The 27,621-nt window shown below is 38.0% G+C and overlaps 1 protein-coding gene across 1 annotated transcript in view; it reads left to right on the top strand.

The window, feature by feature from the left end:
- Positions 1-6,945: 6,945 nt before the first annotated feature.
- Positions 6,946-27,621, top strand: part of LOC107860108 (protease Do-like 7) — a gene marked incomplete in the record, with an annotated part of 25,766 nt that continues 5,090 nt past the window's right edge. The window contains 18 exon segments of the mRNA XM_047407311.1: positions 6,946-7,173; positions 7,257-7,553; positions 7,660-7,730; positions 9,755-9,889; positions 16,039-16,097; positions 16,837-16,873; positions 17,080-17,205; positions 18,122-18,211; positions 18,468-18,533; positions 18,612-18,668; positions 18,749-18,814; positions 19,943-20,050; positions 21,523-21,603; positions 23,094-23,143; positions 23,337-23,502; positions 24,363-24,881; positions 26,019-26,201; positions 26,277-26,382. Of these exon segments, the coding sequence (XP_047263267.1) occupies positions 7,265-7,553; positions 7,660-7,730; positions 9,755-9,889; positions 16,039-16,097; positions 16,837-16,873; positions 17,080-17,205; positions 18,122-18,211; positions 18,468-18,533; positions 18,612-18,668; positions 18,749-18,814; positions 19,943-20,050; positions 21,523-21,603; positions 23,094-23,143; positions 23,337-23,502; positions 24,363-24,881; positions 26,019-26,201; positions 26,277-26,382 (2,209 nt within the window).

The raw sequence follows: 27,621 nt of genomic DNA, 5'->3' as shown, positions 1-27,621 counted from the left end.
TGTATATGTAATACTTTAAATGAAATATACTATAATATATATACATTACAATATATATTTGTATAGTTATATACTAATTTATAAAACATATACACATGTAACAACAACAACAAACCCACTGTATTCCCACATAGTGAGGTCTGGGGAGGGTAAGATGTACGCAGTCCATACCTCAACCTCTAAAGAAGTGGAAAGGTTGTTTCCGATAGACCCCCGACTCAAGACACGGAATACTAAACAAATTCATAGTAAATAATGGAACTAGATGGCATAACATAAATACGACACCCACAAGTAATAGTAAATAGAGAAAAGTAAACAGATTCGTAATAAAGCATGAAACAAAGTATCATAACAAGAATAATACCCCCACCAAGTAATTCCTTACACTAGCGACCAAACTGACCCTGGCCTTCTGCCCTAATTCGCGTCTTCCAAATCTTCCTATCTAGGGTCATGTCCTCAGTGAGCCGTAACTGCTCCATGTCCCGCCTAATCATCTCTCCCCAGTACTTCTTCGGCCTACCTTTACCCCGTCTAAAACTATCCAAAGCTAGCCTTTCACGCCTACGAACCGGGGCATCCATGCCCCTCCTCATCACGTGTCCGAACCATCTTAATTGGACTTCCCGCATCTTATTCTCCACTGGAGTCACACCAACCTTCTTCCTGATAGTCTCATTCCGAACTCTATCCCCCCTAGTCAACCCACACATCCAATGCAACATTCGCATTTCCGCCACCTTTATTTTTGAATGTGGGAGTTCTTAAATGGCCAACACTCCGTTCCATACAATATGGCCGGACGGACTGCCACCCTGTAGAATTTGACTTTAAGCTTTGGCAGCACTTTCTTATCACACAACACCCCCGAAGCGAGCTTCCACTTCATCCATTCTGCCCCAATACGGTGCGAGACATCCTCGTCAATCTCACCGTTACCCTGAATCACGAATCCGAGATACTTGAAACTATCCCTCTTACATACCACCTGTGATTTCAACTTCACTACCACCTCATTCTCCAGTCTCACGTCATTAAACTTGCATTTCAAATACTCTGTCTTGCTCGTACTCAACCTGAACCCTTTAGACTCAAGAGTTTGTCTCCACACCTCTAATTTATCATTCACACCCCCCGCGTTTCATCAATCAAAACTACATCATCTGCAAAAAGCATACACCAAGGCACCTCTCCTTAAATACGCTGCGTCAACAAATCCATCACCAAAGCAAACAAAAAGGGACTAAGAGTAGATCCCTGATGCAATCCTGTCAAGACAGTGAAATGCTCTGAGTCTCCTCCCGCCGTCCTCACCTAAGTTTTAGCTCCATTATATATGTCCTTAATTGCCTTGATATATGCCATCGGGACTCCACTCACCTCTAAGCATCTCCAAAGCACCTCCCTGGGGACTTTGTCGTATGCCTTCTCCAAGTCGATAAACACCATGTGCAGGTCCTTCTTCCTTTCCCTATACTGTTCCACCAGCCTCCGTACCAGGTGAATTGCCTCCGTCGTCGAGTGGTCAGGCATAAATCCAAACTGGTTCTCTGAAATAGACACTATCCGTCTCAGCCTCACCTCGACCACTCTCTCCCAAATCTTCATAGAGTGACTCAATAACTTAATACCCCTATAGTTATTGCAACTCTGAATGTCACCCTTGTTTTTATAAAGAGGGATCATAGTACTCCACCTCCAAGCCTCGGACATTTTCACAGTCTTGAAAATTTCGTTAAACAATCCAGTCAACCACCTTAAACCATACTCACCAGAAAACTTCCAAAAATTCACAGGTATCTCATCAGGCCCCGTCGCCCTACCCCTTCGCATCCTGCGAACAGCCTCTCTAACCTCCTCTATCTTAAAACTTCTACAATAACTAAAATCCTGACACCCCTCTGAGTGCTTCAGATCCCCTAACCCAATAGCTCTATCCCCTTCGTAATTCAAGAGCCTATGAAAATACGACTGCCATCTATTCTTAATGTGGGCGTCCTACACCAACACTGTACCGTCTTCCCCCTTAATGCACTTTACCTGATCGAGGTCACGACTCTTCCTCTCCCTAGCCTTAGCGAGTCTAAACAACTTTTTTCCCCTCCTTTCTCCTGTAACCCCGCATGCAAGCTCTCAAATACTGTCGTCTTAGCCGCCGTAACTGCTAACTTAGCCTCCTTCCTAGCTAACTTGTACTCTTTCCTGTTTACCCGCTTCTCTTCTTCGTCCTTACTCTCAACCAACTTAGCATACGCCCCTTTCTTGGTCTCCACTTTCTTCTTAATCTCTTCATTCCACCACCAATCCCCCCGATGATGCCCGGCCCGGCCCCTAGAAACACCCAACACCTCACTAACATTCTCCCTGATGCACCTAGCCACCCTATCCCACATACTATCCACGTTCCTCCTACACTCCCACACCTCTATTTCCGCCAACTTGTCCCCTATCTCCCATGCATTCACCGGCGTCAAGCCGCCCCACTTAATTCTAGGTCTACACTCCTCACCCCTTCTCTTCCTATCTTTCTTTATACCCAAATCCATAACCAGAGCCTATATCGGGTCGAAAGATTCTCACTCGGGATGACCTTACAGTCCTTACACAACACCCTACCCCTTTCTTAAGCTACAAAAAGTCAATCTAGGTCTTGGTTATCCCATTTCGGAAGGTGATCAGGTGATTGCCCTTCTTCGGAAAGCTCGAGTTCACCACCACCAGCCCAAAGGACCTTGCAAAATCCAATAGAGTAGCCCCCTCTTCATTCCTTTCCCCAAAACCAAAACCACCATGCATATCACCAAAGTCTCTCGGTAACGCCCCGATGTGCCCATTGAAATCTCATGCTACAACAATCTTCTCCGAGCTAGGCACGCCTTTCACCACCTCATCCAAAGCCTCCCAAAACCGCATATTATCCTCCCCATCCAAGTCCACTTGCGCCGCATAAGCACTACACACGTTCAGGGTAAACCCCCCAATGACCAACTTAATAGTCATCAATCTATCACTGATTCTCTTTACCTCTACTACCTGACCTCTAAGCTCTTCATCTAGTAAGATGCCAACTCCATTCCTACGCCTCTCGCTCCCAGAGTACCAAAGCTTGTAACCACCCACATCCCTAGCCTTAGACCCTACCCACTTGGTCTCTTGAACACACGCAATACTAATCCTCATCTTTCTAAGAATCTTCACAAGCTCTATGGACTTACCCTGAAGAGTCCCTATATTCCAAGACCCAACCCTCAGCCTACCAACTCTATCAACACGTCTTTCTCTACCGTCCCTGAGGCCAAACCTTGGCCTTCTTCCCACCCCCGCCTTTTCTCTTCCCCTGCCCCCATAACAGCCCTCCGTCCCAACCCCCTCGGACATGACCCTTTCCAACCATCAACGCCCACAACCACTACTACAAAAAAATATAAGAAAATATAAACAATGGTAGTAACAAAGCAGCAACAGGAAATACAAGGCCCACACAAATTAGAAGAAATAATCAAGAAACAAAACTTAACTCAAATAGGTAGAAAAAACAAAACCAAGGTAAGGACAAAACTAACAGTAAGAAAAATAGAGCACACTAATGGCCTGACACCAAGGACAGCCAAACAAATAATAAGGAGCGGTGCAGGTCACGAATATACTACAGCAGACACGCAAGTCAAGATACAAAAGATAGTACGATAAATAATATGATGCAACATAAGAGGTTCAAAAACAGCAAGACAATAAAGACACCCTAAAAGCACACACTATATCCAAATTTTAAGAACAACAACTACTAGAAATCCAAATAACAGATAGGAAATCCCATGCAAATTACAGGCAACGAAAATATCAAAAAATCGCGCAATAAAATAAAGTTCAAGGGTTAGAAGTCACCGAAATACGTATATCATGTAATCTGCTTTTGCTTGTTGTGCTGGAACCCGGCAAATTGGGTCGCCGAAATTACTTCGCCGGAAAGTCACCGGCTAAAATCTGGAAAGTAGGTGCAATATCTGTAGAGACCCCCACCTGAATTTTCTGGCTCCGCCGCCTTCACCACCGACGTCCGTCGAACCAGTCGAACCGTCGAACCAGTCGAACCGTCGAACCAGTTCACCGAATTCGAGTAGTGCAAATATCTAAATATTAACTAGTGAAAATATCTAAATATCAAAGTTTAGATGTCACCGGGGTAATCCTGCGTGCTTATGATACCGTCAATTTTGTTGTCGGAGTTGGTTAGTGAAAACAGCGTTGCCGGAAAGCTGTCGCCGGAATGTCACTGAATGTTACCATCGCTGGAGCGTCTACTGTGCTTTATTGGATCTGTGTTTTGGTGATCGTCGCCACAGCCGATCCTAGTCCCGTCGGTGATATCTGCCACTAAAAAGCAAAGAGGGAAGGGAGAGAGGGGTAGCTCGGAAGAGTTGTAGAGAGAGAGAGAGAGGGGGGGGGGAGGAAGGCGAAGAGGGTAACTTACCTTTGCCGGCGCCGGCGCTGGCTACCCGATTGGAGAAGACGACCATTAGGTGAACGTTAATTTTAGTGGAGGAGAGAGAGAGCGTTTCTAGCTTAAGACTAAGCAATAAGATAACTAATTTCCCCTCTTCAAAACATATACACATGTATACGCTAAATATACACGTCTATAGAAGATCTATTCACATATATACATTATATTCTATGTATATGTAATACTTTAAATGAGATATACTACAATATATATACATGACAATATATATTTGTATAGTTATATACTACTTTATAAAATATATACACATGTATACGTTAAATATACACGTCTATAGAAGATCTATTCACATATATACACTCTATTCTATGTATATGTAATACTTTAAATGAAATATATCATAATATATATACATTACAATATATATTTGTATAGTTATATACTAATTTATAAAATATATACACATGTATACGTTAAATATTCACGTCTATAGAAGATCTATTCACATATATACACTCTAATCTATGTAAATGTAATACTTTAAATGAAATATACTATAATATATATACATTACAATATATATTTGTATAGTTATATACTAATTTATAAAACATATATACATGTATACGTTAAATATACACGTCTATAGAAGATCTATTCACATATATACACTCTATTCCATGTATATGTAATACTTTAAATGAAATATACTATAAATTTTTACATTACAGTATATATTTGTATAGTTATATACTAATTTATAAAACATATGCATATGTATACGTTAAATATACACGTCTATAGAAGATCTATTCACATATATACACTCTATTCTATGTATATGTAATACTTTAAATGAGATATACTACAATATATATTTGTATAGTTATATACTAATTTATAAAATATATACACATGTATACGTTAAATACACACGTCTATAGAAAATCTATTCACATATATACACTCTATTCTATGTATATGTAAAACTTTAAATGAGATATACTACAATATATATACATTACAATATATATTTGTATAGTTATATACTAATTTATACAAAAAAAAAAAAAAAGATTACGGGCCGATTTATCAGCGGGCCTGTACCGGGCTAGGTTCGAACCGAGTTAACTGGACCCAAATTAAAAAAAATAACTGACCCGAAACCCGAAACCCTAAAGCTCTAGGACTTATCGGGCCGAGTCAAAATGGGCCGGTTTATCTACCCGACCCGGCCCACTTGACAGCCATAGTTCAAGTGATTGCTTCAGCCTTCAAAGAAGCAAAGAAAGTTGCGGATTGATTTACTAGTCAAAGTCACAACCAAAGAGAAATGTATGTAAAATTGATGTCCCATCATGGACAGATTAGGGGCCAATTAATTAAAGAAGAATAACTGAAACCTACCTTCAATTAGAGCAAAACAATGCAACGATCCTCACATACGATTCACCTTGGATGTTTTCCCCCGAAGTATACTCCATTGCACACGAGAATACATGGATACACACTACTAGAAACTAGAAATGATTTTTTCCCTATCACACTATATTGTATGGAGAGAAATGTTGGTCAGTTAAGAATTTCCACATTCAAAGTGGTTGCGAAGATGAGGGTGTTGCGATGAATGTGTGGAGAACAAAATGCGAGAAGTGAGGTTACGTTAGTTTGGGCACATGATGATGAGGGCCTCTGATGCTCCAGTGCGGAGGTGTGAGACACTGACTATGGATGGTTTTAGGCGGGATAGAGGTAGGCCGAAAAAATATTGGAAGGGGGTGATTAGGCATGATATGAAACAGTTACAGTTTACGGAGGACATGATCATTGATAGGAAGGTATGGAGGACGCAGATTTGGGTAAAGGGTAAGGGGGTGGGAGTGTGTCAGTCACAGTAGGAGAACGTTCTTTATTTGTGTCTGAAGTTTCTTGTTCGGAGTGTTGAGTGATGTTTATAATTTTGGAGAGATAGTTTTTAGTATTATCTTGTGGTTGTAGTATTATCCTGTGGCTAACTAGCATTTATTTTGCATACTGTACAAGCTTATATGTATTTATGTTTTGTATTTGTCATACTGTTATCAATCCTAAGTCGAGGGTTTATCGGATAATCTCTCTACTTCACCTGAGGTAGCAATATGATCTGCGTATACTTTACCCTTCCTAGACTTCACTACGTGGAATACATTGTATATATTGTTGGTGTGTGAAGTATGATTTTTGCACATTTTTCACTAAACCAATTCAATAGGAAAATAATCATGGAACAACTCTTAAAATATTTAATGAAAAATAATTATCTATAGAGTGGTAGTAATAATTTACATTTATGTTCGTCATAGTATCATGCTCGACCCAATCAAACTTTTAAATGGTCACACCAGCAAAATCAAGAGGTCAGTTTTACAAATCTTGGCAAGTTTAAGAGGTTATATTTGGTATTTATCTTAAATATGGAAACTACTACACGTGATTACCAAGTACAGAAGATACTGAACGCGATTTAGCCCACGTGAAAGGAAACAAGGTATAGGGGCATTTTCGTAATTGGATCGTCTGTACAAAAAGCATTGGAGAAATGAAAGCGACGAATGACTGAACGAAGGCAAGTTGTCAGATAGTCAGCGCCAACTCAACTCCGCACTCGCCGCCGATCTTCTTATACTCGCCCGCCGTCGTTGAAACAACGTCATCCTTCATCGTCGCCGGTATATTATCTCTCCGTTCATCACCGCTGGCAACATCACAAGTAGATATCTATCTATCTATTTACCTTCGCTGCATCAATTAGGGTTTTGAATGGGCGATTCGCTGGAGAATTTGGGATCCGAGGAAGCATTGGGACCAGAATCGAGTATAATGAAGGAGGAATTGTGTATGGATATAGATCCTCCGTTCAAGGAGAACCTCGCTACTGCTGAAGATTGGCGTAAGGCGCTTGATAAGGTGGTTCCTGCCGTGGTTGTTCTACGTACCAATGCTTGTCGAGCATTTGATACAGAGGCTGCTGGTGCTAGTTATGCTACGGGCTTTGTCGTTGATAAACGCCGCGGGATTATACTTACAAATCGACATGTGGTTAAACCAGGTGATAACAAGCATTCCTTCCGTTCAAATGTTTTTGTGAAGTTGTTTTTACTATTGAAGTTCAGTTCGTTGTGTAATGGAAGTATTGATTGTTATATGCTTTGTAGGACCTGTGGTGGCTGAAGCTATGTTTGTGAACCGTGAAGAAATACCAGTCTATCCCATATATAGAGACCCTGTGAGTTCATTTTTAAGCTCCTCTTTACTATCTCCGTGCCACTCCATTTTTATATTCCTCGTCCCAAAATAAAAAAGAAGTCTTTTTGGGGCGTTTCTCAATTCCAGTAACAAAATAATACTTGCACATTGAACTTCGATGAAAAGTCTTTTATTTAACATTTAGCATTTAGTTTAATAATAATGTGTTTCTACTATTAATATGAACTCCATGTTTGAGTAATGTCGCATAAAATGTGAAGGAAGGATGCTTACCCCTTCTTGTGTGAAGTCCCAAGATTGTTGCTCTTTTATGTTCTGCTTTTGAAAACATAGGTCCCATATAGGTTTGTTAGAAACAGGCTCCAAAGGGTTTTATAAAAGGTCTTGGGCTACTTGACTATTGCCTACTCATATTCCTTCACTTGTATTATATTCAATCTTTGATAAGCCCAGTTTCAGCAAGTCCATGTTGAAGTTCATGCTTGACTCTCAACTCAGGTTACATGTACAGGAGGACTTGTATAATCTTATCCTACATGGATTATACAAGGGCTTCCAAAACAATACCAACAACAACTATGCCTTTAAGCTCAACCCATGTCATCATTATACCAAATAAATCTAGAAGTGAAAAATAAGTTAAATATATATAGATAATAGTGATAGTAATAATAATATTAGAAGTTCTCTAACAAGAATAAATCATGTTCCCCGCTAGTAGATATCATTCATGTGAATTTTTCTCTTCCGTTGTAACTCATCTTTAGCTAAGTTCTCATTGATCCCAAAGAATTGTGGGTTTTTCGAGACAACTTCAAGGATTTCGTCATGCATTGACAAATTCCAAAAGGGTATATAAGAAATTTCGCTACTTCATCTATCAGTTTAACTTTTTAAGTTTTAGATTGGATGTTCATTTTTTTTTATCAGAAGGAAAGAAGAAAGGTAGCAGGAGAAAGTTAGTACCAAAGTTATCGACCTCATTTCTGTTGACGTGAGGTAGACAGAGTAGGGATGAGGTTGTGCTGCCTTCCTTGCTGGTTTTTCCTAGGGTCTAATAAAGAAGAAAGAAAACATATTCATAATTTCAAACAGTACTAGTAGTCTGCTTCATATTTGGAAAATCGTGAAATCTGAAGTATTGGGGCTAACTATCATTTTTTTGACAATGTTTGGGGCTAATCATCATTTGTATCTTTGTTTGCATTATTCATTTTCCATTGCGTGTTAAAATAACTGATTGTTAAAAAAGAAATTATTTACACTTTGATTTATTGATTCATAACTGTTTCATGAAGTAGAATAATGTAGCTTGAAGATTTAATAGGGAAAAGAAGACCCCAAATTATGGAATCATCATCAATCATTTAACTTAATTAAATAAAAATGGATTTAAGTCACGACATTAACTGAAAATGAGGTATTTTCAACAATTCTGAATAATTGTCTGTATGTACTTTTAGTTGGATCAAAGCATCTGCACCCTTACTCTTATTCGTGTCCTGAACTTTTATGACCAGCTTTGACAGGTTGGACACTTAATTCGTGCTTATTTCAGTTAATCACACTCATATCTGGATCCGTGTAACAAATGATAAGTCATAAGTCCTCCTTCCACCACCCAATCCAGTAGTATTCTAAGGATCTCCTTCACAAATAGAAACACTAGTAATACTCCGATGTTTCATTTTTTGAGGCTATATGTGACTGGACACTAGAAGAATAAACTTTTACCACATACCAAGTTACCATTAGAACTTGTAGTCTTTAACAAGCCATTACATTTTTATGACTATAAGTGCATTCATAAAGAGTAAAAGGGAAAGTTTCAAAGTTAGAGGTTCCAAATATAAACATTCTTTATGAAACAAACTAAAAAAGGGAAGTGTACCATACAAAATGAAGCGGAAAAAGTATGTCTGTGGTGACTGCCATTTGATGTTGCACAGGTTAATAGGGACAATGAGAATTGCCGAAGAATACTTGACAATCATATTCCATACTTAATTTTCTCATGAATGAACCTTATTGATCGTCTTTTAGGTTCATGACTTCGGATTCTTCCGTTATGATCCTGCTGCTATACAATTTTTGAGCTATGAAGAGATTCCACTTGCTCCGGAGGATGCTTGTGTTGGACTAGAAATCAGGGTTGTTGGTAATGACAGTGGAGAGAAGGTATGTGGATGAGATTTTATTTAGTGCCTGCCTTACTTTGCTTTATGGATGATCTATCATAGCAGCATGCTTTTTCACATGAAAGGACTTCTTTGTATTATTATTCTATTAAATTTGTCACATTCAGTCACGTTATGTCTAATTTTTCCTGTAATTGATTAGAAGGGAATGAAATGAAACTTTGCCTACTCATAGCATCTTCAAAGAATTAGTAAATGGGGAGCTGTATTGACGCACATCAGGGGCAACACACTATGTCGGTTATGATGGAAGGTGTTCAAGTTGCTTTCAGATTTTGTTTTAGTGGTGTCTATGGGCCACACTCTAACTGGGAAAGAGATGACTTCTGGAATGAATTAGCCAGCATAAGGGGTCTTTGGAATGAAAATTGGGTCATCGGAGGAGATTTTAATGTCTGTCGATTTGAAAGTGAAAGATTCAATTGTTTGAGAAGATCTAGGGCCATGAAATGCTTCTCTGAATTCATTCAAGACATGGACTTAGTTGATTTACCATTGCAAGGAGCATTCTATACCTGGTCCGGGGGGAAAACTCACTTCAAGCCTCTAGAATTGATAGATTCTTGATTTCTTCAGAGTGGAATGATGCTTTTGGCTGTGTGAAACAACTGGCTCTCCCCAAGGTTATTTCGGATCATAAACCCATCTCTTTAGAGAGTGGCGATTGGTCAAAGAAACCCTCTTATTTAAATTTGAGAATATGTGGCTCCAACAGGATGGATTTACTGGCTTGGTAAAACAGTGGTGGCAAAGCTACGCGGTTAATGGTTCTCCAGATTTCATCCTCTCTTAAAAGTTGAAATCTTTAAAGAGGGACTTGGTTACATGGAACAGGGAGGTTTTTGGCAAAGTTTCTTCTAGAACTAGTAAAGTTTTAGAAGAGATTTTAATTCTTGAACGGGCCAGTGAAGGGAGGCTTCCGACTCAACGTGAAAAGAACAAATTATTGCAATTAAAAATGGAGATTCAACAGCCAGCTAAGTCTGAAGAAACATCTTGGAGACAGAAATCAAGATGCCTATGGTTGAAAGAAGGGGATAGAAATACGAAATACTTCCAAAGGGCTGCTAACTCTCGTAGGAGATACAATTGTATTGACGAGTTGAAGGTGGGGGAGATCATTATTGATGACAAAGTGCAAATAAAAGAAGTTGTACGTGACTACTACCAGAAGTTATATACAGAAGATGAAAATTGGAGGCCTACAACAACCTTCGAGGGCTTGGGTCTTCTAAACCAATATGATAAGGTGGCTCTTGAACAACCTTTTGATGAAGAGGAAGTGTTGAGTGCTCTTAATTCATATGCCCCTGACAAGAGCCCCGGGCCAGATGGCTTCACAATGGCCTTCTACCAGAAATGTTGGGACACTATTAAACATGATCTTATGAAGACCTTTCATCATTTTCACAACAATTGCCACATGGTTAAATCTCAACGCTTTTTTTATCGCCCTTATCCCTAAAAAGAAAGGTGCTATAGAACTTAAAAACTTTAGACCTATCAGTCTTATCGGTAGTGTCTACAAGTTGGTGGCAAAAGTGCTAACGGAAAGATTGAAAAAAAGTGATTGGGAGATTGGTTTCAGGTTATCAGAATGCTTTTATAAGAGGCAGATAGATTTATAGCAAACGAAGTATTGGATTGGAGGCAGAAAAGTGGTGTCTCGGGTCTATTAATCAAGCTGGATATAGAGAAGGCTTTTGACAAGCTCAACTGGCAATACCTAACTTCTATTCTGAGGCAAATGGGATTTGGAGAAAAGTGGATCAAATGGATCAAGTATAGCTTCTCCACAGTTAAATATTCTGTTCTAGTCAACAGAAGCCCTACAGGATTCTTTTCCTCTTTGAGAGGGATAAGGCAAGGCGATCCACTATCTCCATTCCTTTTCATTCTGGCCATGGAGTGTCTTAGCAGGATGCTAGAAAAGGCAAAGCAATTGCAATGGATTGGTGGCTTTGAAGTGGGTAACAACCCTAGTCTTATGGTCCTTGTTTCTCATCTTCTTTTTGCGGATGACACCCTTATTTTTTGTGGTGCTGAAGAGTCTCAAGTGAGGTATCTCAACCTCACCCTTATGGTTTTTGAAGCTTTATCTGGGCTCCACATTAACATGTCGAAAAACATCATCTACCCTGTCAATGTGGTTCCAGATCTTGAGATGCTGGCCAGCATTATGTACTGTAGCACTGGAACTTTTCCCACTACCTATCTAGGACTCCCCCTGGGTCCTAGTCACAGATCAACAGAGATCTAGAATGTGGTCATCGAAAAGTTTGAGAAAAGATTAGCCTCCTGGCAACAACAATACCTTTCTCTTGGTGGTAGAGTAGCACTCATCAATAGTGTTGTTGATAGCATTCTGACTTATTTCATGTCTTTGTTCAGGATACCAACAGAGGTTCAAGAGCAACTCGACAAGTTAAGAAGGTCTTTTTTGTGGGAAGGTAATAGTGATAGTCACAAGTTTCATTTAGTCAAGAGGGCTGTTAGAATAAGAATAGGAATAACATATTGAATTCTACTTGAAAAGGGATTGTAATGTAGTGTCCTATTAGGAATAAGATTGGAATGTAGCGTCTATAAATAGGGTCTCAATATAATAATTTAGAGACAACAATTCCATAATATTTTTTCTCCTATATTTCTCACATGGTATCAGAGCCAGGCCCACCTAGTTCATTGTTTTCGATGTTGGGCCCCCCTTCTTATAGTCCACGCTCCAGATGTCCAGCCCTGGGCTTGCGGGGGTGTTGGAGTCCCACATTTGTGGGTTAAAGGGTCCTTGGTCTCCTTATATGGTCTTGGGCAATCCTCCCCTCATGAGCTAGCTTTTGAGATTGAGTTAGGTACAAGGTCCATTTCTTTATCATGGTATCAGGAGTTTGGCATGATTCATAGTGGAGCTGATCATTCAGCGTTTTATCGCCATTCTGAACCAAATCTGTGTATTTATTTGGTGGTTTATGTGGAGGATATTGTTATTACCGGCAATGATCAAGATGGTATCACTAACTTGAAGCAACACCTCTTTCAACATTTTCAGACTAAAGACCTTGGTAGATTGAAATACTTTTTAGGGATTGAGGTTGCTCAGTCCAGCTCAGGTATTGTTATTTCTCAACGCAAATATGCTTTAGACATTCTTGAGGAAACAGGAATGATGGGATGCCGACCCATTGACACTCCTATGGATCCAAATGCTAAACTTCTGCTAGGACAAGGGGAGCCACTCAGTGATCTTGGAAGGTATAGGCGGTTGGTTGGAAAGTTGAATTATCTCACAGTGACTAGATCTGACATCTCTTTTCCTGTGAGTGTTGTAAGGTATAGTCATTGAGATGCAATTGTTCGGATTTTGCGATATATAAAGTCATCTCCAGGTAAAAGACTACTCTATCATTGGATATACAGATGCTAATTGGGCAGGATCACCCTCTGATAGACGTTCTACATCTGGATATTGTGTTTTAGTAGGAGGTAATTTGGTATCCTGGAAGAGTAAGAAACAGATTGTGGTTGCTCGATCTAGTGCCGAAGCAGAGTATCGAGTAATGGCTACAGCAACTTGCGAGCTGGTTTGGATCAAGCAATTGCTGAGAGAATTAAAATTTGGAGAAACTGGTAAGATGGAACTTGTATGTGAATAATCAGGCAGCCCTTCATATTGCATCTAATTCAGTGTTCCATGAGAGGACCAAGCACACAGAAATTGATTGTCACTTTGTCAGAAAAAAGATACTCTTGGGAGATATTGTTTCAAAATTTGCGAAGTCAAGTGATCAACTTGCAGATATCTTCACCAAGTCTCTCACCAGTCCTCGTATTAATTACATTTGTGACAAGCTTGGTACATATGACTAAATTACCTATGACAAGCTTGGTACATATGACCAATGGCCTTGGAAGCTCATCTGGAAAACTAAATTACCCCCAAAAGTTTCTTGTTTCTGTTGGATCACCTTACAAGGAGCTTGTTTAACTCTAGACAATCTCATGAATAGGAAATTTCTTTTAGCTAATACATGTTACTTGTGTAATTGCACCTCTGAGTCCATTAATCACCTGTTCTTACCTTGTCCAGTTGCAGAAGTGTGGAATATGTTCCTCTATTTTTTTGGTCTGCAATGGGCTATGCCTCCCACTGTCAGGGAACTTTTTGTCTGTTGGAGTTTTTGGAAAGTTGGGAAGTCCATCAGAAGGATTCGGTCAATGATTCCTGCTTGCATTTTGTGGTGCTTATGGTCGGAAAGAAACCAAAGATGTTTTGATGGTATTGCAACTGCCAGCTCTGACCTCAAGGCCAAATGCCTGACTACTCTTTTTAGCTGGGTTACTCTTACCCTTGCTTACAAACACAAATTCTTTTTTAGATTTTATTAGCTCTCTAGTCCTTTGATGGACCTTGGATTTATCAGCTCTTTTAGACTTATGATAGGTTTTTGTTATCTTTATAATGAGCTGATATCTCTTCTTTTGTAACTATGCATCTCCTTGATGTCTCTGTGATTTATAAAACACTTACTTCATAAAAAAAAAACTTTGGGATGAGTATTCCGACTTTTAGAAACTTTGATGGAGGTGTCGCAGCTGAAAAATGCTCATGATGAGGCGTTATGACTCGAGAGTAGGGATGACAATGGTGTGGTGCGGCTGCAGTGCGGGTTTTAAGTTATGCGGTGCGGGGCGGGTTAAAGTAAGTTTTTTTTTTAAATGGTGCGGGTTGCGGGTATATGCGGGTTTAAATTAAAAAAAAACTAAAAATTAGTATTGTTCTCATGAATATACCTAAAATTATATGTGTTCTTTACTTAAATTTTATAATACTTAAAATGACATGCATAACACTATAAATAAATAATTTTATTGTAGCTTTTTCAACATCTCTATTCATTTGAATAAAAATATGATATTTGATCATTACTTATACACGTTATACTTTTTGACAATTTTTTAGTGAAAAGTGATATAATAGAAATTAGTTATTATTTTCTAGTTATAGATTTGAAAATATTATGATTTTCAACGGAGTTACAAATTTTTCGAAAAAAAAGAAAAAATAATAACATGGGGCGGTGCGGTGCGGTTATGCGCGTGTATGAATATGGGGCGGGTTTAAAGGTGATGCGGTGCGGTGCAGTGCGGTTTTAAAACTTGCGGGTTTAGAAAAAACCCGCACCGCACCGCACCATTGCCATCTCTACTCGAGAGAACTTTGGAGACTGATATCGCTTAAAAGTGTAGAGGGATTGTCTTGGTGTTCAAGGGTCAGGCATTAAAATGTGTAGGCTATTCACTTTGACCTATATGTTGCTGTCGATTGGAAGCATGAAACAATGTGTTTTTCCAACCAAGTGCCAAAGACAAGCCGACTGTTATGAGTCTTTAGTTTTATTAGCTACTTTCCTATCCTGCGTGTGACCTGGCGTGAGCAGTTAAGGTTGCTTCTTAAGATCAACGACTATGGTGGTGTCTATGGCTGGTGCATTTATGTTGTTTTTTAGTGGCTTTGAGATCATTTTTAATCCTTTGAGACTGGACCTTTGGACTAAGGGGTATGTTGCATCGTTAAAACCATCCAAGTGGATATGTGTGTTACTTACATTTACTTGATGAAATAACTCTCTGTTTTCAATTTACTCAAGCTGTAGTTATTCTGAGGTGTTTTCTAAAAATCTTGATGGGTGTTAGGTGGCTAGTCTTTCCACAAGAGTAATTTGAAATATTGGATTCTTTAGGTCTTTTAGGAGTTAGCTGCCACTATTACTGAGTTATCCTTTAATTTTTTTTATTTCTTTTTTATCATTTACTGGCACTCTATAGCTTAATGTTTCTCTGGTATGGTCTCTTTATTGTGTTACATGACCTTTCTGGTTAGGCTTTCTTTTTCCTTTACCGAAGTAGTCGTGCAGCTACCAATTATGTTTTAGCTTACTAATTGTCTTGTATGTTTCTCCGGTTTGTTGTGTTACATGACCTTGCTTTAGGCTCTGTCATTCCTTTCGTTACATCCTTTTGATTGTTTTTTGAGGGGCTATATTTTCCCTTTTGATTTTTTTTGAGGGGCTATATTTTCTAAAGAGATTTTCATGTCCTATTCCTTTTGCTTTAATCTGGATTATGCAGGTATCTATTTTAGCTGGAACCCTTGCTCGTCTTGACAGAGATGCTCCGCATTATAAAAAGTATGGCATGGTCTACCTTAAATGTTCATTTACCTTGGAGATTTCATGTGTTCCCCTAAATGATATGGACCGTAAGAATCTCATTTAGTGTTTGACATTCCCTTTTAAAAAATTTCTTCTATAAAGTCTCAGCCAAAAGAATTTTATAAACAGTGCTTTCTATAAACATACTGTGCTGTTTTTTTTTTTTTTTTTTTTGGTGTTGGTGGGCTGCTATCTGTTTCATCATAGTGGGTTTTGCTTTGTGCAGCCAATTGGAAAAAAATGGCTATTGATGAGATTTTTAGTTCTGATATATGATGAAGCTGATTATTGGCATTAGATTCTTGCATATTTGGGTACTAAGCACAAATTGTAGACTTCTGCTGTTTTAGTTGTTCCTTTTTCCTCTCATTGGTTTTGGTGAAATGATTGTCATATCACCATCGCTCTACCTTAAATGTTGCTTGTGTTGTTGCATGTTTAGGACTTCCTTACTATCCAAACTCCAAATACAATGAGCAAATTAAAGCTGTAGGATATTAAATGATCTTGCTTTAAATTAAAATAATTGAACTGTGAACTTACCATTTGTCATTTGTATAAGAAGTCATGTTTATAATGTTGTGCTAATGTCTTCTATATGATTTTCTGATGAAGACATCTCTGTGGCGTTTGTGTCACTATCCACTATGTTTTTCGTGTTGCAAATGTTTGGTGTACAATGTATTCCTTTTGATAACTCCAATTTTTGGTGCAGGGATGGATACAATGACTTCAACACATTCTACATGCAAGTAAGCGGAGACTTCAATAGAAAATTGTGGGCTTTTTTGCCCTTATAAATCTGCTCCATTTCTTTGTTCAGAGTGCACTAAAAGTTAACCACCTCATCTAAAAGTTAAAAGCTGTTATCAAGGGAAATAGTAGTTTATTCATCAACACACTTCTACCCCAGTTTTCCAGAACTATAGTTGTTTAATTTTGTGTTCTTTGCTGACAGGCTGCTTCCGGGACTAAAGGTGGTTCAAGTGGCTCCCCTGTAATAAATTGGCAAGGGCGAGCTGTTGCATTGAATGCTGGGAGCAAGTCATCAAGTGCTTCTGCATTTTTCTTGCCGTTAGAACGAGTTTGTACACGTTTCTTTTATCTCCTCTTTGTTAAAGACCTCTCTGTGCTCTATTTCTGAACTTTGAGAAGTGTGCATTTGACAGTTGACTCTTAGATAAACTAGTGAAAATTATTGTCAGAGACTATTGCTTTCAACAATACTCTAGCTTTGCAAATGTCTTGATTGACTTCTTGAATGGGCAAAGATTAGATATCTTATTCTTTTCTGGAATTGGTTTGTTTGCATTTTGATTTCTTTTCTTCCAGTCCCTAAATCTTTTATTTTATTGGAAACTATATCCTTCATTTGATCAGCTGTTTTTTCTTTTTCTTCTTCTTGGTTTTCTGTTGCAAATGTGCACTAGTCCCTGATATGCAGGCTGGGTTTTCTGTTTTGAATTGTCTTTTTGTACTCTATGGGCTGTAGGATCCAAATTCTTTATTTCGTTGAAACCACTGAAATTTTTCTTTCTTTTTCCTATATGGTCATTTCCTGTTTTTACTCATTCATCATCCTTGAAATAGGTTGATATCTGTGAGGAGATTTGAAATTCTAAGTTTCTTTTCATATGACTTCCACTCTATTTTTTTGGCCTATTCCATGTACAATTACTATGTGATAATAGTCTTTTAAGATTAATTTCTTACAAAAAATGGGAGTATAGATGCTTACAAGCTTTCCATGCTCTGCGTGTTCGTGTTTATTTTGTTTTCCTAGTTCAGAGATTATATTTAATTATGTCTTACTATCTCAGTTGTATAACTGCCTGGACGAGTCATGTTGGTTCCTTATTTGGTGGCAATGAACATTTTCTGTTTCCCTGAATCTTTTGCCCCCAAACCCATATTGCTGGTTAAGGTCTGAACTTTTTCTGTTATTATGTAATTAGTTATTAATTAACGGGCAATAAAAACATATTTAATTGTGTTTGTAGGTTGTCAGGGCACTGAAATTCTTACAGGAGGGAAAGGATCTTACTACAAATAAATGGGAGGCTGTCACTATTCCTCGTGGTACGCTTCAGGTTTGTTAGTTCTGTTACCTTATCCCCCCCGCAGCTGCTTCTCTCCATTAGATTACCTCTTTTAACTTTATTTATTTGTGAAGTGATTTCTTCTGTGAATGGTGGTTCTTTCAATTTTGTTTATTGTGAAACACTATCTAGTTTTAGGCTTATGAATGCACCTAAGTGCATAAATATGAAGACATGATAGGTCAAAGTGAGGAAACTATAATTTCATAAGTAACTTGTTTTATGGTAATATATGTTTTTGATATAGGTAACTTTTCTCCACAAAGGATATGATGAAACTCGGCGGCTTGGCCTCCTTAGTGCCACAGAACAGGTAAGCACCTAAATATTTTGTTGCAAGCTCTATTACTAATATAATGATGCAATAATCTTTTGAAAATTTACTTAATAGTTGGTGCGGAATTCCACTCCACCCAGTGAGACTGGAATGCTTGTCGTTGATTCTGTGGTAAGTGCACTTCTTTTGAGTGTCTTGACACAGTATTGTTCTGTGTATCAACACTTATTTTTTCTCGGGTATTCTTACAGGTGCCCGGTGGCCCAGCTCACAAACATTTGGAGCCTGGTGATGTGCTTGTTCATATGAATGGGGAGGTTAGTCTGGCTTTGTTATTGTAGGGCATCTTATTATTTATGGTTTTGTTGTTCGCATTGTGCTCTATTTGTCTGCTCAACTTCTTATAACTTTGATTAAAATACATCTATTTGGCTCATACCTCGGGCTCGTTGTCCGCTCTCTTTTCCTCCGTCAATACATCTAGATTCTGCAGAGCTACTTCAATTGTCAAGAACCAACCATTTTTTTGATAATGGTAACATTCTATATTTTAACAGGTAAACTACTATACCAAGCGGCTCAGTCCCCAACCAAAACAATTACAAATAAAGGATCTTTCTATCTATGTTCCTTTTTACACGCTTACTAACAAATCGAAAATATCTTTTATTTGTACTAGACATTCTTGTTTATGCAAAAGTTAAAAATGGATTAAGCAGTTCATCTTCATATTCTGAATACTGCATCGCTTGTCCGCAAAACACTCTGATTTCTCTCTCACTGCCACAGTCTACCATGCTGGGTCAATCCTCAATCTCTTCTCCTGCTTGGATAAACTACTTTCTCTGCCCCAACTTTCCAATACCTCCTTTTCCCTTGCAGGCATCACCCATCTCATACCCCTCAAGTTGATGAATATTTTCCATATCTGGTCTATCCATTTGCTATGTAAAAAAAGATGGTTGGTTGTCTCTGCCTGTTCCCCACCCAAAAGAACATCTGGGGCATAGTTGAAATCCTGTACTTTTCAGTTTTACCTGTGTCAATATTTCTTCTCTTGCCACAAGCCAAGTGGAGCAAGCTATTTTATATTGAATCTTCACCTTTCAGATAATTTTCCATGTCCAACAGCCCACTTGGTTGTTTACTTTGTTCAGTTCCCTGTATGCCTCGTTCACTTTATAGTTTCCCTGTGAAGTTCCTTGCCATAGTATACCATCCACATTTCTGGTGATACCCTCAAACTAGGCTAATGTGCGAAATAATTCAGCTATCCTCCCCAATCCCCAATCATTCAGGAGCCTCCTAAATTTCTAGTTCCAACCCTGTTCAGACCGAGATAAATACGGAAATTTTATGTTGTTGGTAATTGATTCTTTAGATGATTGGAAAATCATTCATTTGATGGTTCGTAGAACTAATTTTCTCCTATAAGCTTCATTCAGGTGATTACTCAGTTCCTGAAGATGGAAACTTTACTAGATGACAGTGTCGGGCAGAAAGTTGAGCTTCAAATTGAAAGGGGTGGAACTCCTTTGACAGTGGAACTGTTGGTGAGTATTTTGTTCGATGTTAACATTTCTTTTATTTCAAAAAAAAAATTATTTTCTGCTACATTATAGTTATCAAAATAATTAAGATTTGTTTCATCTCAATTAACCTTTGGGTTCGGCCCTAGCATGATCTGTTAATTTACTCAGGTGCCAATATACGTCTATGAGGCTTTCTAGGGAGATGTTGCAATTGACTGTATCAATATTTGCAATAGTTTTTTTGCAACTCTTGATACCTTCTTGTTAGTTGTTACTCGGTCAATAAACCTTAGTACTTGTATGATGCTACATGTAAGAGAGATCTCAGTCAACAATTTTGTGATTTAAATGGAAATCTCTGAATATCCTGTTGAATCATATTTATTATGATAGGTGTAGCATATCGAAGGGCCAATCACATTTCCAACCCTTGATAATAAACAGAGAAAATTATTTTTTTGATACTGGTGACATTTGTATTTAAATTAGTCTTTTAGGTAGTACGGGAAAACCAACAACAACAATATACCCAGTGTATTCCGACGAAGTGGGATCTGGGGAGGGTAGAGTGTACGCAGTCCATGCCACTACCTCATAGGTGAGGTAGAGAGGCTCTTTCCTATGGACCCCTGGAAAGAGGCAGGTTTCTATCCCGGGACCTGTGAGTTATGGGCCCATATTTACAAATAAAAAGGAAGTATAAATCTTCCCCAGAGCAACCTGCCTCTAGATGGACCCTAAAACATCTAGAATTGACGCAGTCTTATTGAAGTAGGCGTTTGTACACCAAAAACAGGACAGCTATAGTCTAAAAACATATATCAGTTCTTTCTCTCCATATAGTACACCAGATACAAGCAAGAATCATCCTCCATCTGTCTCTGTTTCTAGCTCCAAATCCAGCTTCCTCCCAACACACAAGATAATTATAAAATACCATGAACGATTTATCTGCTTATGAGTGGGCATTCTCATACAGATCTCACTAAAAACATGCTAGAATCCAATTTTTCTAGACATTGTGGACAAATGATTACCAATAGCCCAGAACAGCAATAACAGAAAGAACAATATCTATAGGTATTGTTTCTGATTTCGTTTTTCTTTTGTTATGTTTGTCCTATTTCACATTACCAGTAGGAAAGCACTAGTAAATAGTAATGGTAAATGAAGAAGATACAGAAGCTTACCCAGTTTGGTAACTGGATAATTGATATGGTCCCGCTTAACCTCCTACCTGCTGCAATTTAACTTTATCACAAAATTCAGTTGCAAATTATTTTAACTATGGTGGAGAATGTAGTTGATCCACGATTTATGTTTTATCTTTCGTTTGGTTCAAAACATCTATTGATCAATTCCGATTCTTTCCTTCAGTGTAATTGCAGAATGGTTTCTTTCTGAGAGCTCTAAGGCTGTGTTTTTAGGAGTAACAATTTTATTAGAACGGTATAAAGCTGTCTATATGACTCATCTGCTTGTGTTTCCTTCAGGTCCAGGATTTGCACTCCATTACTCCTGACTGCTTCTTGGAAGTCAGTGGTGCAGTCATTCATCCCCTTTCTTATCAACAGGTTTGTGAGATTCTACTGCTAGTTTCACAATTTTTAATGTGTCTCTAGTAACATTGGTTATCTATTAGTCCTTTTAAAATGAATTCTCCACACTATACTCATTCCTATATCAAGAGCTTTTAACCATTCACATGGGAAGATTTGGTGTTAAGATGCTCTGTTTTGTGACTTGCTCCCTGTTTGGCTTGCCTGATAGTCTTTATTGAGAAATAAATCTTGCAGTTTTCTTCTAGTCATGCGAGATATTGCCAATCTTGCATATTGTTCAGTAAAATATTTTCATTCTGGAAGACAATGAGACTTGAAATGTAGAACTGGAAAGTGGAATTTATCTGTTTCATCCATGCCTTCCAAGCTTATATGTTGAAATGAGACAATAGTTTTGCTGCTTATATGATGCATAACAAGCTTAGGAGGGTTTGAATATAGGCACAACAGAAGCAAATAAAGTTTTTTGTTATGTACAGTTTATGCTTGGGCTTAGGCTAACAAGTGTAGTTTTAGGAGACACATTACTAAAAAGAAGAGATGGAAATTGCAAGTGCTCAAACCAAGGACAGAATTCTATGACTTCTGAGAACCACAATTTGATATTCCAGTTCATTGGCATTTAATCTTGCTTACATTTTCAGTGAAGAGAAATTTTCTTCAGAAGGTGTCCGAAATGCTGTCATGTTGTAAATCTTGGTTCTTATAAATAGAAAGCACAAGGTCTAAGTACCTTTGCTTTCTCTATTTTTTATTTTGATGAAGGTATTTCATCAATTGCTGTTACTTTGTTTTTTCTTTTTCACTGGTCCTTGCACATGACTCATGTCCATTTTGGGCGAAGCCTCGTTAGGCCATTAAACTCAATGAAGTTCCTAGTCAGTCACGTGAAGAAATACTGCTGAGCAGATGTGTAGTGTGTTGGGCTTGTGGTCAGACTTGTGATAGTTGAAAAGTAACACATGCCTGGATTACCATTTGAGTTTAATGGTTCAGGACTTCTGTCATCTGTTAGGTTCTTGTGGTTGACAATTTTGTTTTAGAAGTCCTCAAACTTCTCTGTTGATTTTGAAGGAAACTTGAATGTAAGCAAGCTTTTTTTGTTACTTGTTACCTAGTTAAACTTTTTTATTAATGTCTAGTTGCTCAACTTTTGACTTCCTCTGTATGGTGCCATAAGATTGTTCATGTCCAGCGTGATAGGAATGCTTGATTTCAGATACTTTTTTCCTATCTTTCCATGTTAGTGCAGATAATTTATGAGGGTTAGAATTCTGGGTGTCTTCCTGCATCTTTGAAAAACAAAGAGGTTTTCGCTTTACGTCAGTTCTAGTCATGGGTACTTCTAGTCATGGGTACTTTCTTATTGAACTTTTAGGCGAATCCTTTCATTTGCACGTTTGACCTGCTTTAGGCTCATGTGGGGTATATCTCAATTTTTCTGTTATGTGTGATTGAAGCTCGTATTTCTGCTTTATTCTCGCTCTCCTCTTTTAATGCAGGCTCGAAATTTCCGCTTTCACTGTGGTCTTGTCTACGTGGCAGAAACAGGGTCAGTAGATTCTTATTTTCTTGTTTTGCTTATAGCTGTGCTGCAGTCATTGGCTTATGTTATTTTGCTTTACCTTACAGTTTGTATTCGAAAGTGTTTCTGGTTTAAGTTTAAAATTCTGTTGTTGCAATGTTTTGGAGTATTTTACTGGAAAAAGAATTTTTGACAGTTATAATCTACTTTGCTATTGTAGATATATGCTTTTTAGAGCAGGAGTTCCTCGCCATGCCATCATTAAAAAATTTGCCGGAGAAGATATATCATCCCTTGAAGACTTAATTTCTGCTTTATCTAAGTTGTCTAGGAGTGCAAGAGTACCATTGGAGTATATAAGCTACAACGATCGTCACCGGAAAAAGGTATTAGTAATGCCTCTTTGCTTTTATTGACTTTTTGTACTTGTGTTTTGATATCTTTCAGAAAACAATCGTTGCCTCTTGTTATCCACCTGCACCTGTAATTCCTTCTCTCTACTGCCATTTCCTTCTGTTTGTTGGCCAAGCATGATAATTTTGTTTCATCTACTTCTACATTGTTATGCAGAGTCACAAATACCGACCCCAGTTGGCTTTTTATTTCTGTGTAAACCACGGTAATACACTATGGTTCCTAGTGGGTCTACAGTCGGCTATTATTGATGTCTCAGAGCAAGAGTTTATCTTGTTTTGAGGGCGTCAATTAAAAGGAAAGAAGATTTTTAACATGTCAAAGGGTGTTGTCACCAATGTTTTGGGACCATGGCAAGAAAATGTGAATATGTGCATCGATTTTATGATTTTATCTAAATGGTTACACTTGGGAACATCAGAAGAATTATATTTTGTCCTCTTTGATAGTTTAGGCGTTTGTCAAGGTGGATGTTATAGATGATCACAAATTTCACCTGCATGTAAACATTGTGAGTCATGTTTTCTGTCTTGTGGTTTAGTCTTCTAATGTAGTTAACCATTTGAATGTCAAGCCTGCTATTGCGATAGCGTAGTTGTCAGAAACATATATCCAGAAAAAGATTCCCCGAAGTAAAAAAATGCTGTCTGGTTTTGATCCTATAAAGAATAAAAAGTCTCTGTTGTTTTTGTAGATACTTCCATTAACTATTGGAAATTAATTATGGATGTTAATTTAACTCTGCCTGTTGGTAGATGTAGAATAGTCACTGTAGCGCTTTTATCCTCTCCTTGTACTAAGGACTCCTCATAGAAGCTTCTTTTGGCTGCAGTCTGTACTGGTCACAATTGACCGCCATGAATGGTATGCGCCTCCTCAGATATATAAACGTGATGACAGCTCTGGTTTATGGACTGTGAAACTTGCCTTGCCACCTGAGTCGCCACTTCTGTTCTCCGGTGTTGATCCTGGCAAACAAGTTTTGTCAAATCATAGTGTTTCTTCTTGTGCTACTGAGGTTAGTGCAATGGATCTTAGGCCTCAACAACTCAGCCAAGAATCAATGGATGGAGTTACCAATATGGAGACTAGTTGTGACGATGTTCCAGAGGGACTTAACAGTCAGGATGATTCTGATGCTGGAACTAAGAAACGGAGGGTGGAAGAAAACTTATCTGCAGATGGCAATGTAATAATTGACCACTCTTTAAATGGACATAGAGAGGAGAGGTTTGGTGAATCTGGGGCTGTGGATGATGCTGCTCTGAGAGATTGTCAAGGTGCTGCACCTGTGGCTAATAATGCCTCTGTTGCTGAACGTGCAATAGAGCCTACTCTTGTGATGTTTGAGGTAACTTTAGTTCTCTCCTATGCTTGTTTCTCGTGTTACTTCTATTACCGAAGTGGGATTTTATTTGCTAAGCAGTTTCACATGAGGGATATTGGTCTATAGACGTTATTGGGCTACCAGTATTTAGAAATAATCCCTGCACCAAACCATGCTTTGATTATCACGTTTTTGGTTGCTTTCTTTTTGCTTTTGCGTTATTAGTCTCCGCCTTAGTAGTGCTGTAAGGGTGTATTATTTTTATCTGATCGACGAACAATAACAATAAGTATGTATATCCAATATTTTATTTACTTATCCAGATTCTGATAATGATGAATCAAACATCTGAAAGCAAATACAGATTCACTTGTGCACTACATCGTATAACAATCTCTATATTGTAATGTATGCATAACTTGTTTGCAATCCAAACAGACCCTTTTTCTTTTCTGTTCGCGATTCATTGGTGGTAAGTTTTATCAGCTAAGAACTTGTCAAAGAAAATTGAGGATTTTCCTATCTAGCCGAATCGTCAGTGCAATGTATGTGTGTATAGGGTATGCGTCTCTTGTTTTTCTTTTTTCGGGAGGGAATGGCTCCTTTTATGGGCTCCTTGAACGGAGTTTTTCAACAAGTTGTGTGACATTATCAGAGATAATATCTGTCGAGATTCATTGCACTTGAACAAGGTAAATTTATAGAATATTTGTCAGGATACCTGAAGATATCAAATATATATAAGTATAGAATATTTTAGTTACTTCATTAACTTAGAGATTGACCACCCAACGTATTGTTTTGCGGCCTAAGGCCTCGTTTATTTTCACTCAATGAAGATCTGAATCTTAATCAGTAAGATCTTGGTCATTAACATATCTGCTTTTTAGGTCCAGATTGTGATCATTCATTTTTTTTTTTTTTCCTTTTACACTGTTGTAGAACATAGAAATTGCTTAATAATGGTACTAACTCCTGTTTTTTTTGGGTAACTACTGGTTAAGATTGTCATATGCTCTCCTAGTAAATATGTAATATGAAACCAATACTAATAGCTGCAGTTGCAGTTGCGAGGTACATCTAGACATATATGGTTCTATGGTTATTTCTATTTCTCCATCATCTAGGTTCGAAGTGTCTCTCATGATTTGAAAATTGCAGGTCCATGTACCATCATTATGCATGCTTGATGGAGTTCACTCACAGCATTTTTTTGGAACTGGTGTTATCATATACCATTCCCACTACATGGGCTTGGTTGCAGTTGACAAAAACACTGTTGCTGTTTCAGTTTCTGATATAATGCTATCTTTTGCTGCTTTTCCTATTGAGATTCCTGGAGAGGTAAAACCTATTTTTCTCAACATTATTATTTGCTATAATGAGAATTTTTATTGAGAAGGTCGGAAATATTTTCAGGTAGTTTTCCTCCATCCTGTCCATAATTTTGCTCTGGTTGCATATGATCCTTCTGCTCTAGGAGCTGCTGCTGCTTCTGCTGTTCGTGCTGCTGAACTTCTTCCTGGTAAGTGGAAACTCTCTCTTGATCCTTCATGCTTGCCTTTCTTATACTTCACCCAAAAAAAAGGACAAATTCACTTGCTATTCAAACATGTCCCCTTAAACTCGAAGTGCAGAGACCAACTTGAATTTGTTTTTATTTTGAAAATGTAGAAAGCTTACACCAAATTATCACTAGTGCACAATCACCAAACAGGAGAGTGGTCCTGGAATTCTATACTGCAGAAGTTGCTAGTGCACATTAGAAGGAAGTGCTTCTTGCATTATAACAGAAAGAAATCTATTCCCAATCATCACAAAGATAATTGGTATGACAGTTCTCTAGAACATTATTAATATAACTTGAATTGGTTGAACAATGACGATAAATGATAAGTTTAGAGGAGTGGTCGTTGATCACCAGTCATTGGAAATATGAACAATGCTTGAATGATCCTATAAAGAGGAATGATGCCTGAATGATTGTCCGGAGACAGGGCACCAGTTTTTAGGTTGAGAAGCATTGTCGAGCACCAAAAGAAAGAATAAAAGAAGAAAATTTGACCTAGCGAACTGAACACATGGGCCAGTGCCGCACCCCTGTGGCAGAAGCTATTTGAGTCTCTACCACGATTGTAGCGGCTCTAATACCATGCGAATATGGAGAAAAACTCTCACTGATTTGATTTAACAATTTTTAGGAGGTATTCCTTGTTTTGGAGTCTAAGGCTATGTATAAATATTGAATTTTCTCAATCCCTATACGAATTTAGTTAACATTCTATAATTAAAGACATAATATCTTAAGTATCCTTTAGAGACCTTTATATGATTTTCCTTATTCCAGTACAATGAATTTAGACATGATTCACTTATTATTCTACCAGTCCCCATTCTAATTGCTTCTCATGCGGTGTAAGATGTACCCTTGGTCAAGACGATGCCTGCAATGGAAAATTTAGAAAAGCTCCTGGTAATTGATTGGCGTTTGGACATCCAGCCCTGGTCATGATATACTTTGTTGTGAACATAATCCAGCTTTAGCATCATCTGTCTTCTCCTGTTTTTCACTATATTGTCTTTTTTACTATTTTGTTTAATGGTCCTATAACCGAGTTTGGGAAACTCTGGTCTCTCACTCCTTATTGATACTCTTGCCGAAATGGATATAGGATTGTTTATAAACTTAATGAAATGAATGAACAATATATATTATAAAGAAGCCCCTTTTCCCTATGCAATTAAGATCTTAGGATGAATGGGA

Source organism: Capsicum annuum, chromosome 2, assembly GCF_002878395.1.
Source record: "Capsicum annuum cultivar UCD-10X-F1 chromosome 2, UCD10Xv1.1, whole genome shotgun sequence".
Lineage (NCBI taxonomy): Eukaryota > Viridiplantae > Streptophyta > Magnoliopsida > Solanales > Solanaceae > Capsicum > Capsicum annuum.
This window is presented reverse-complemented; position numbering and strand designations above follow the sequence as displayed.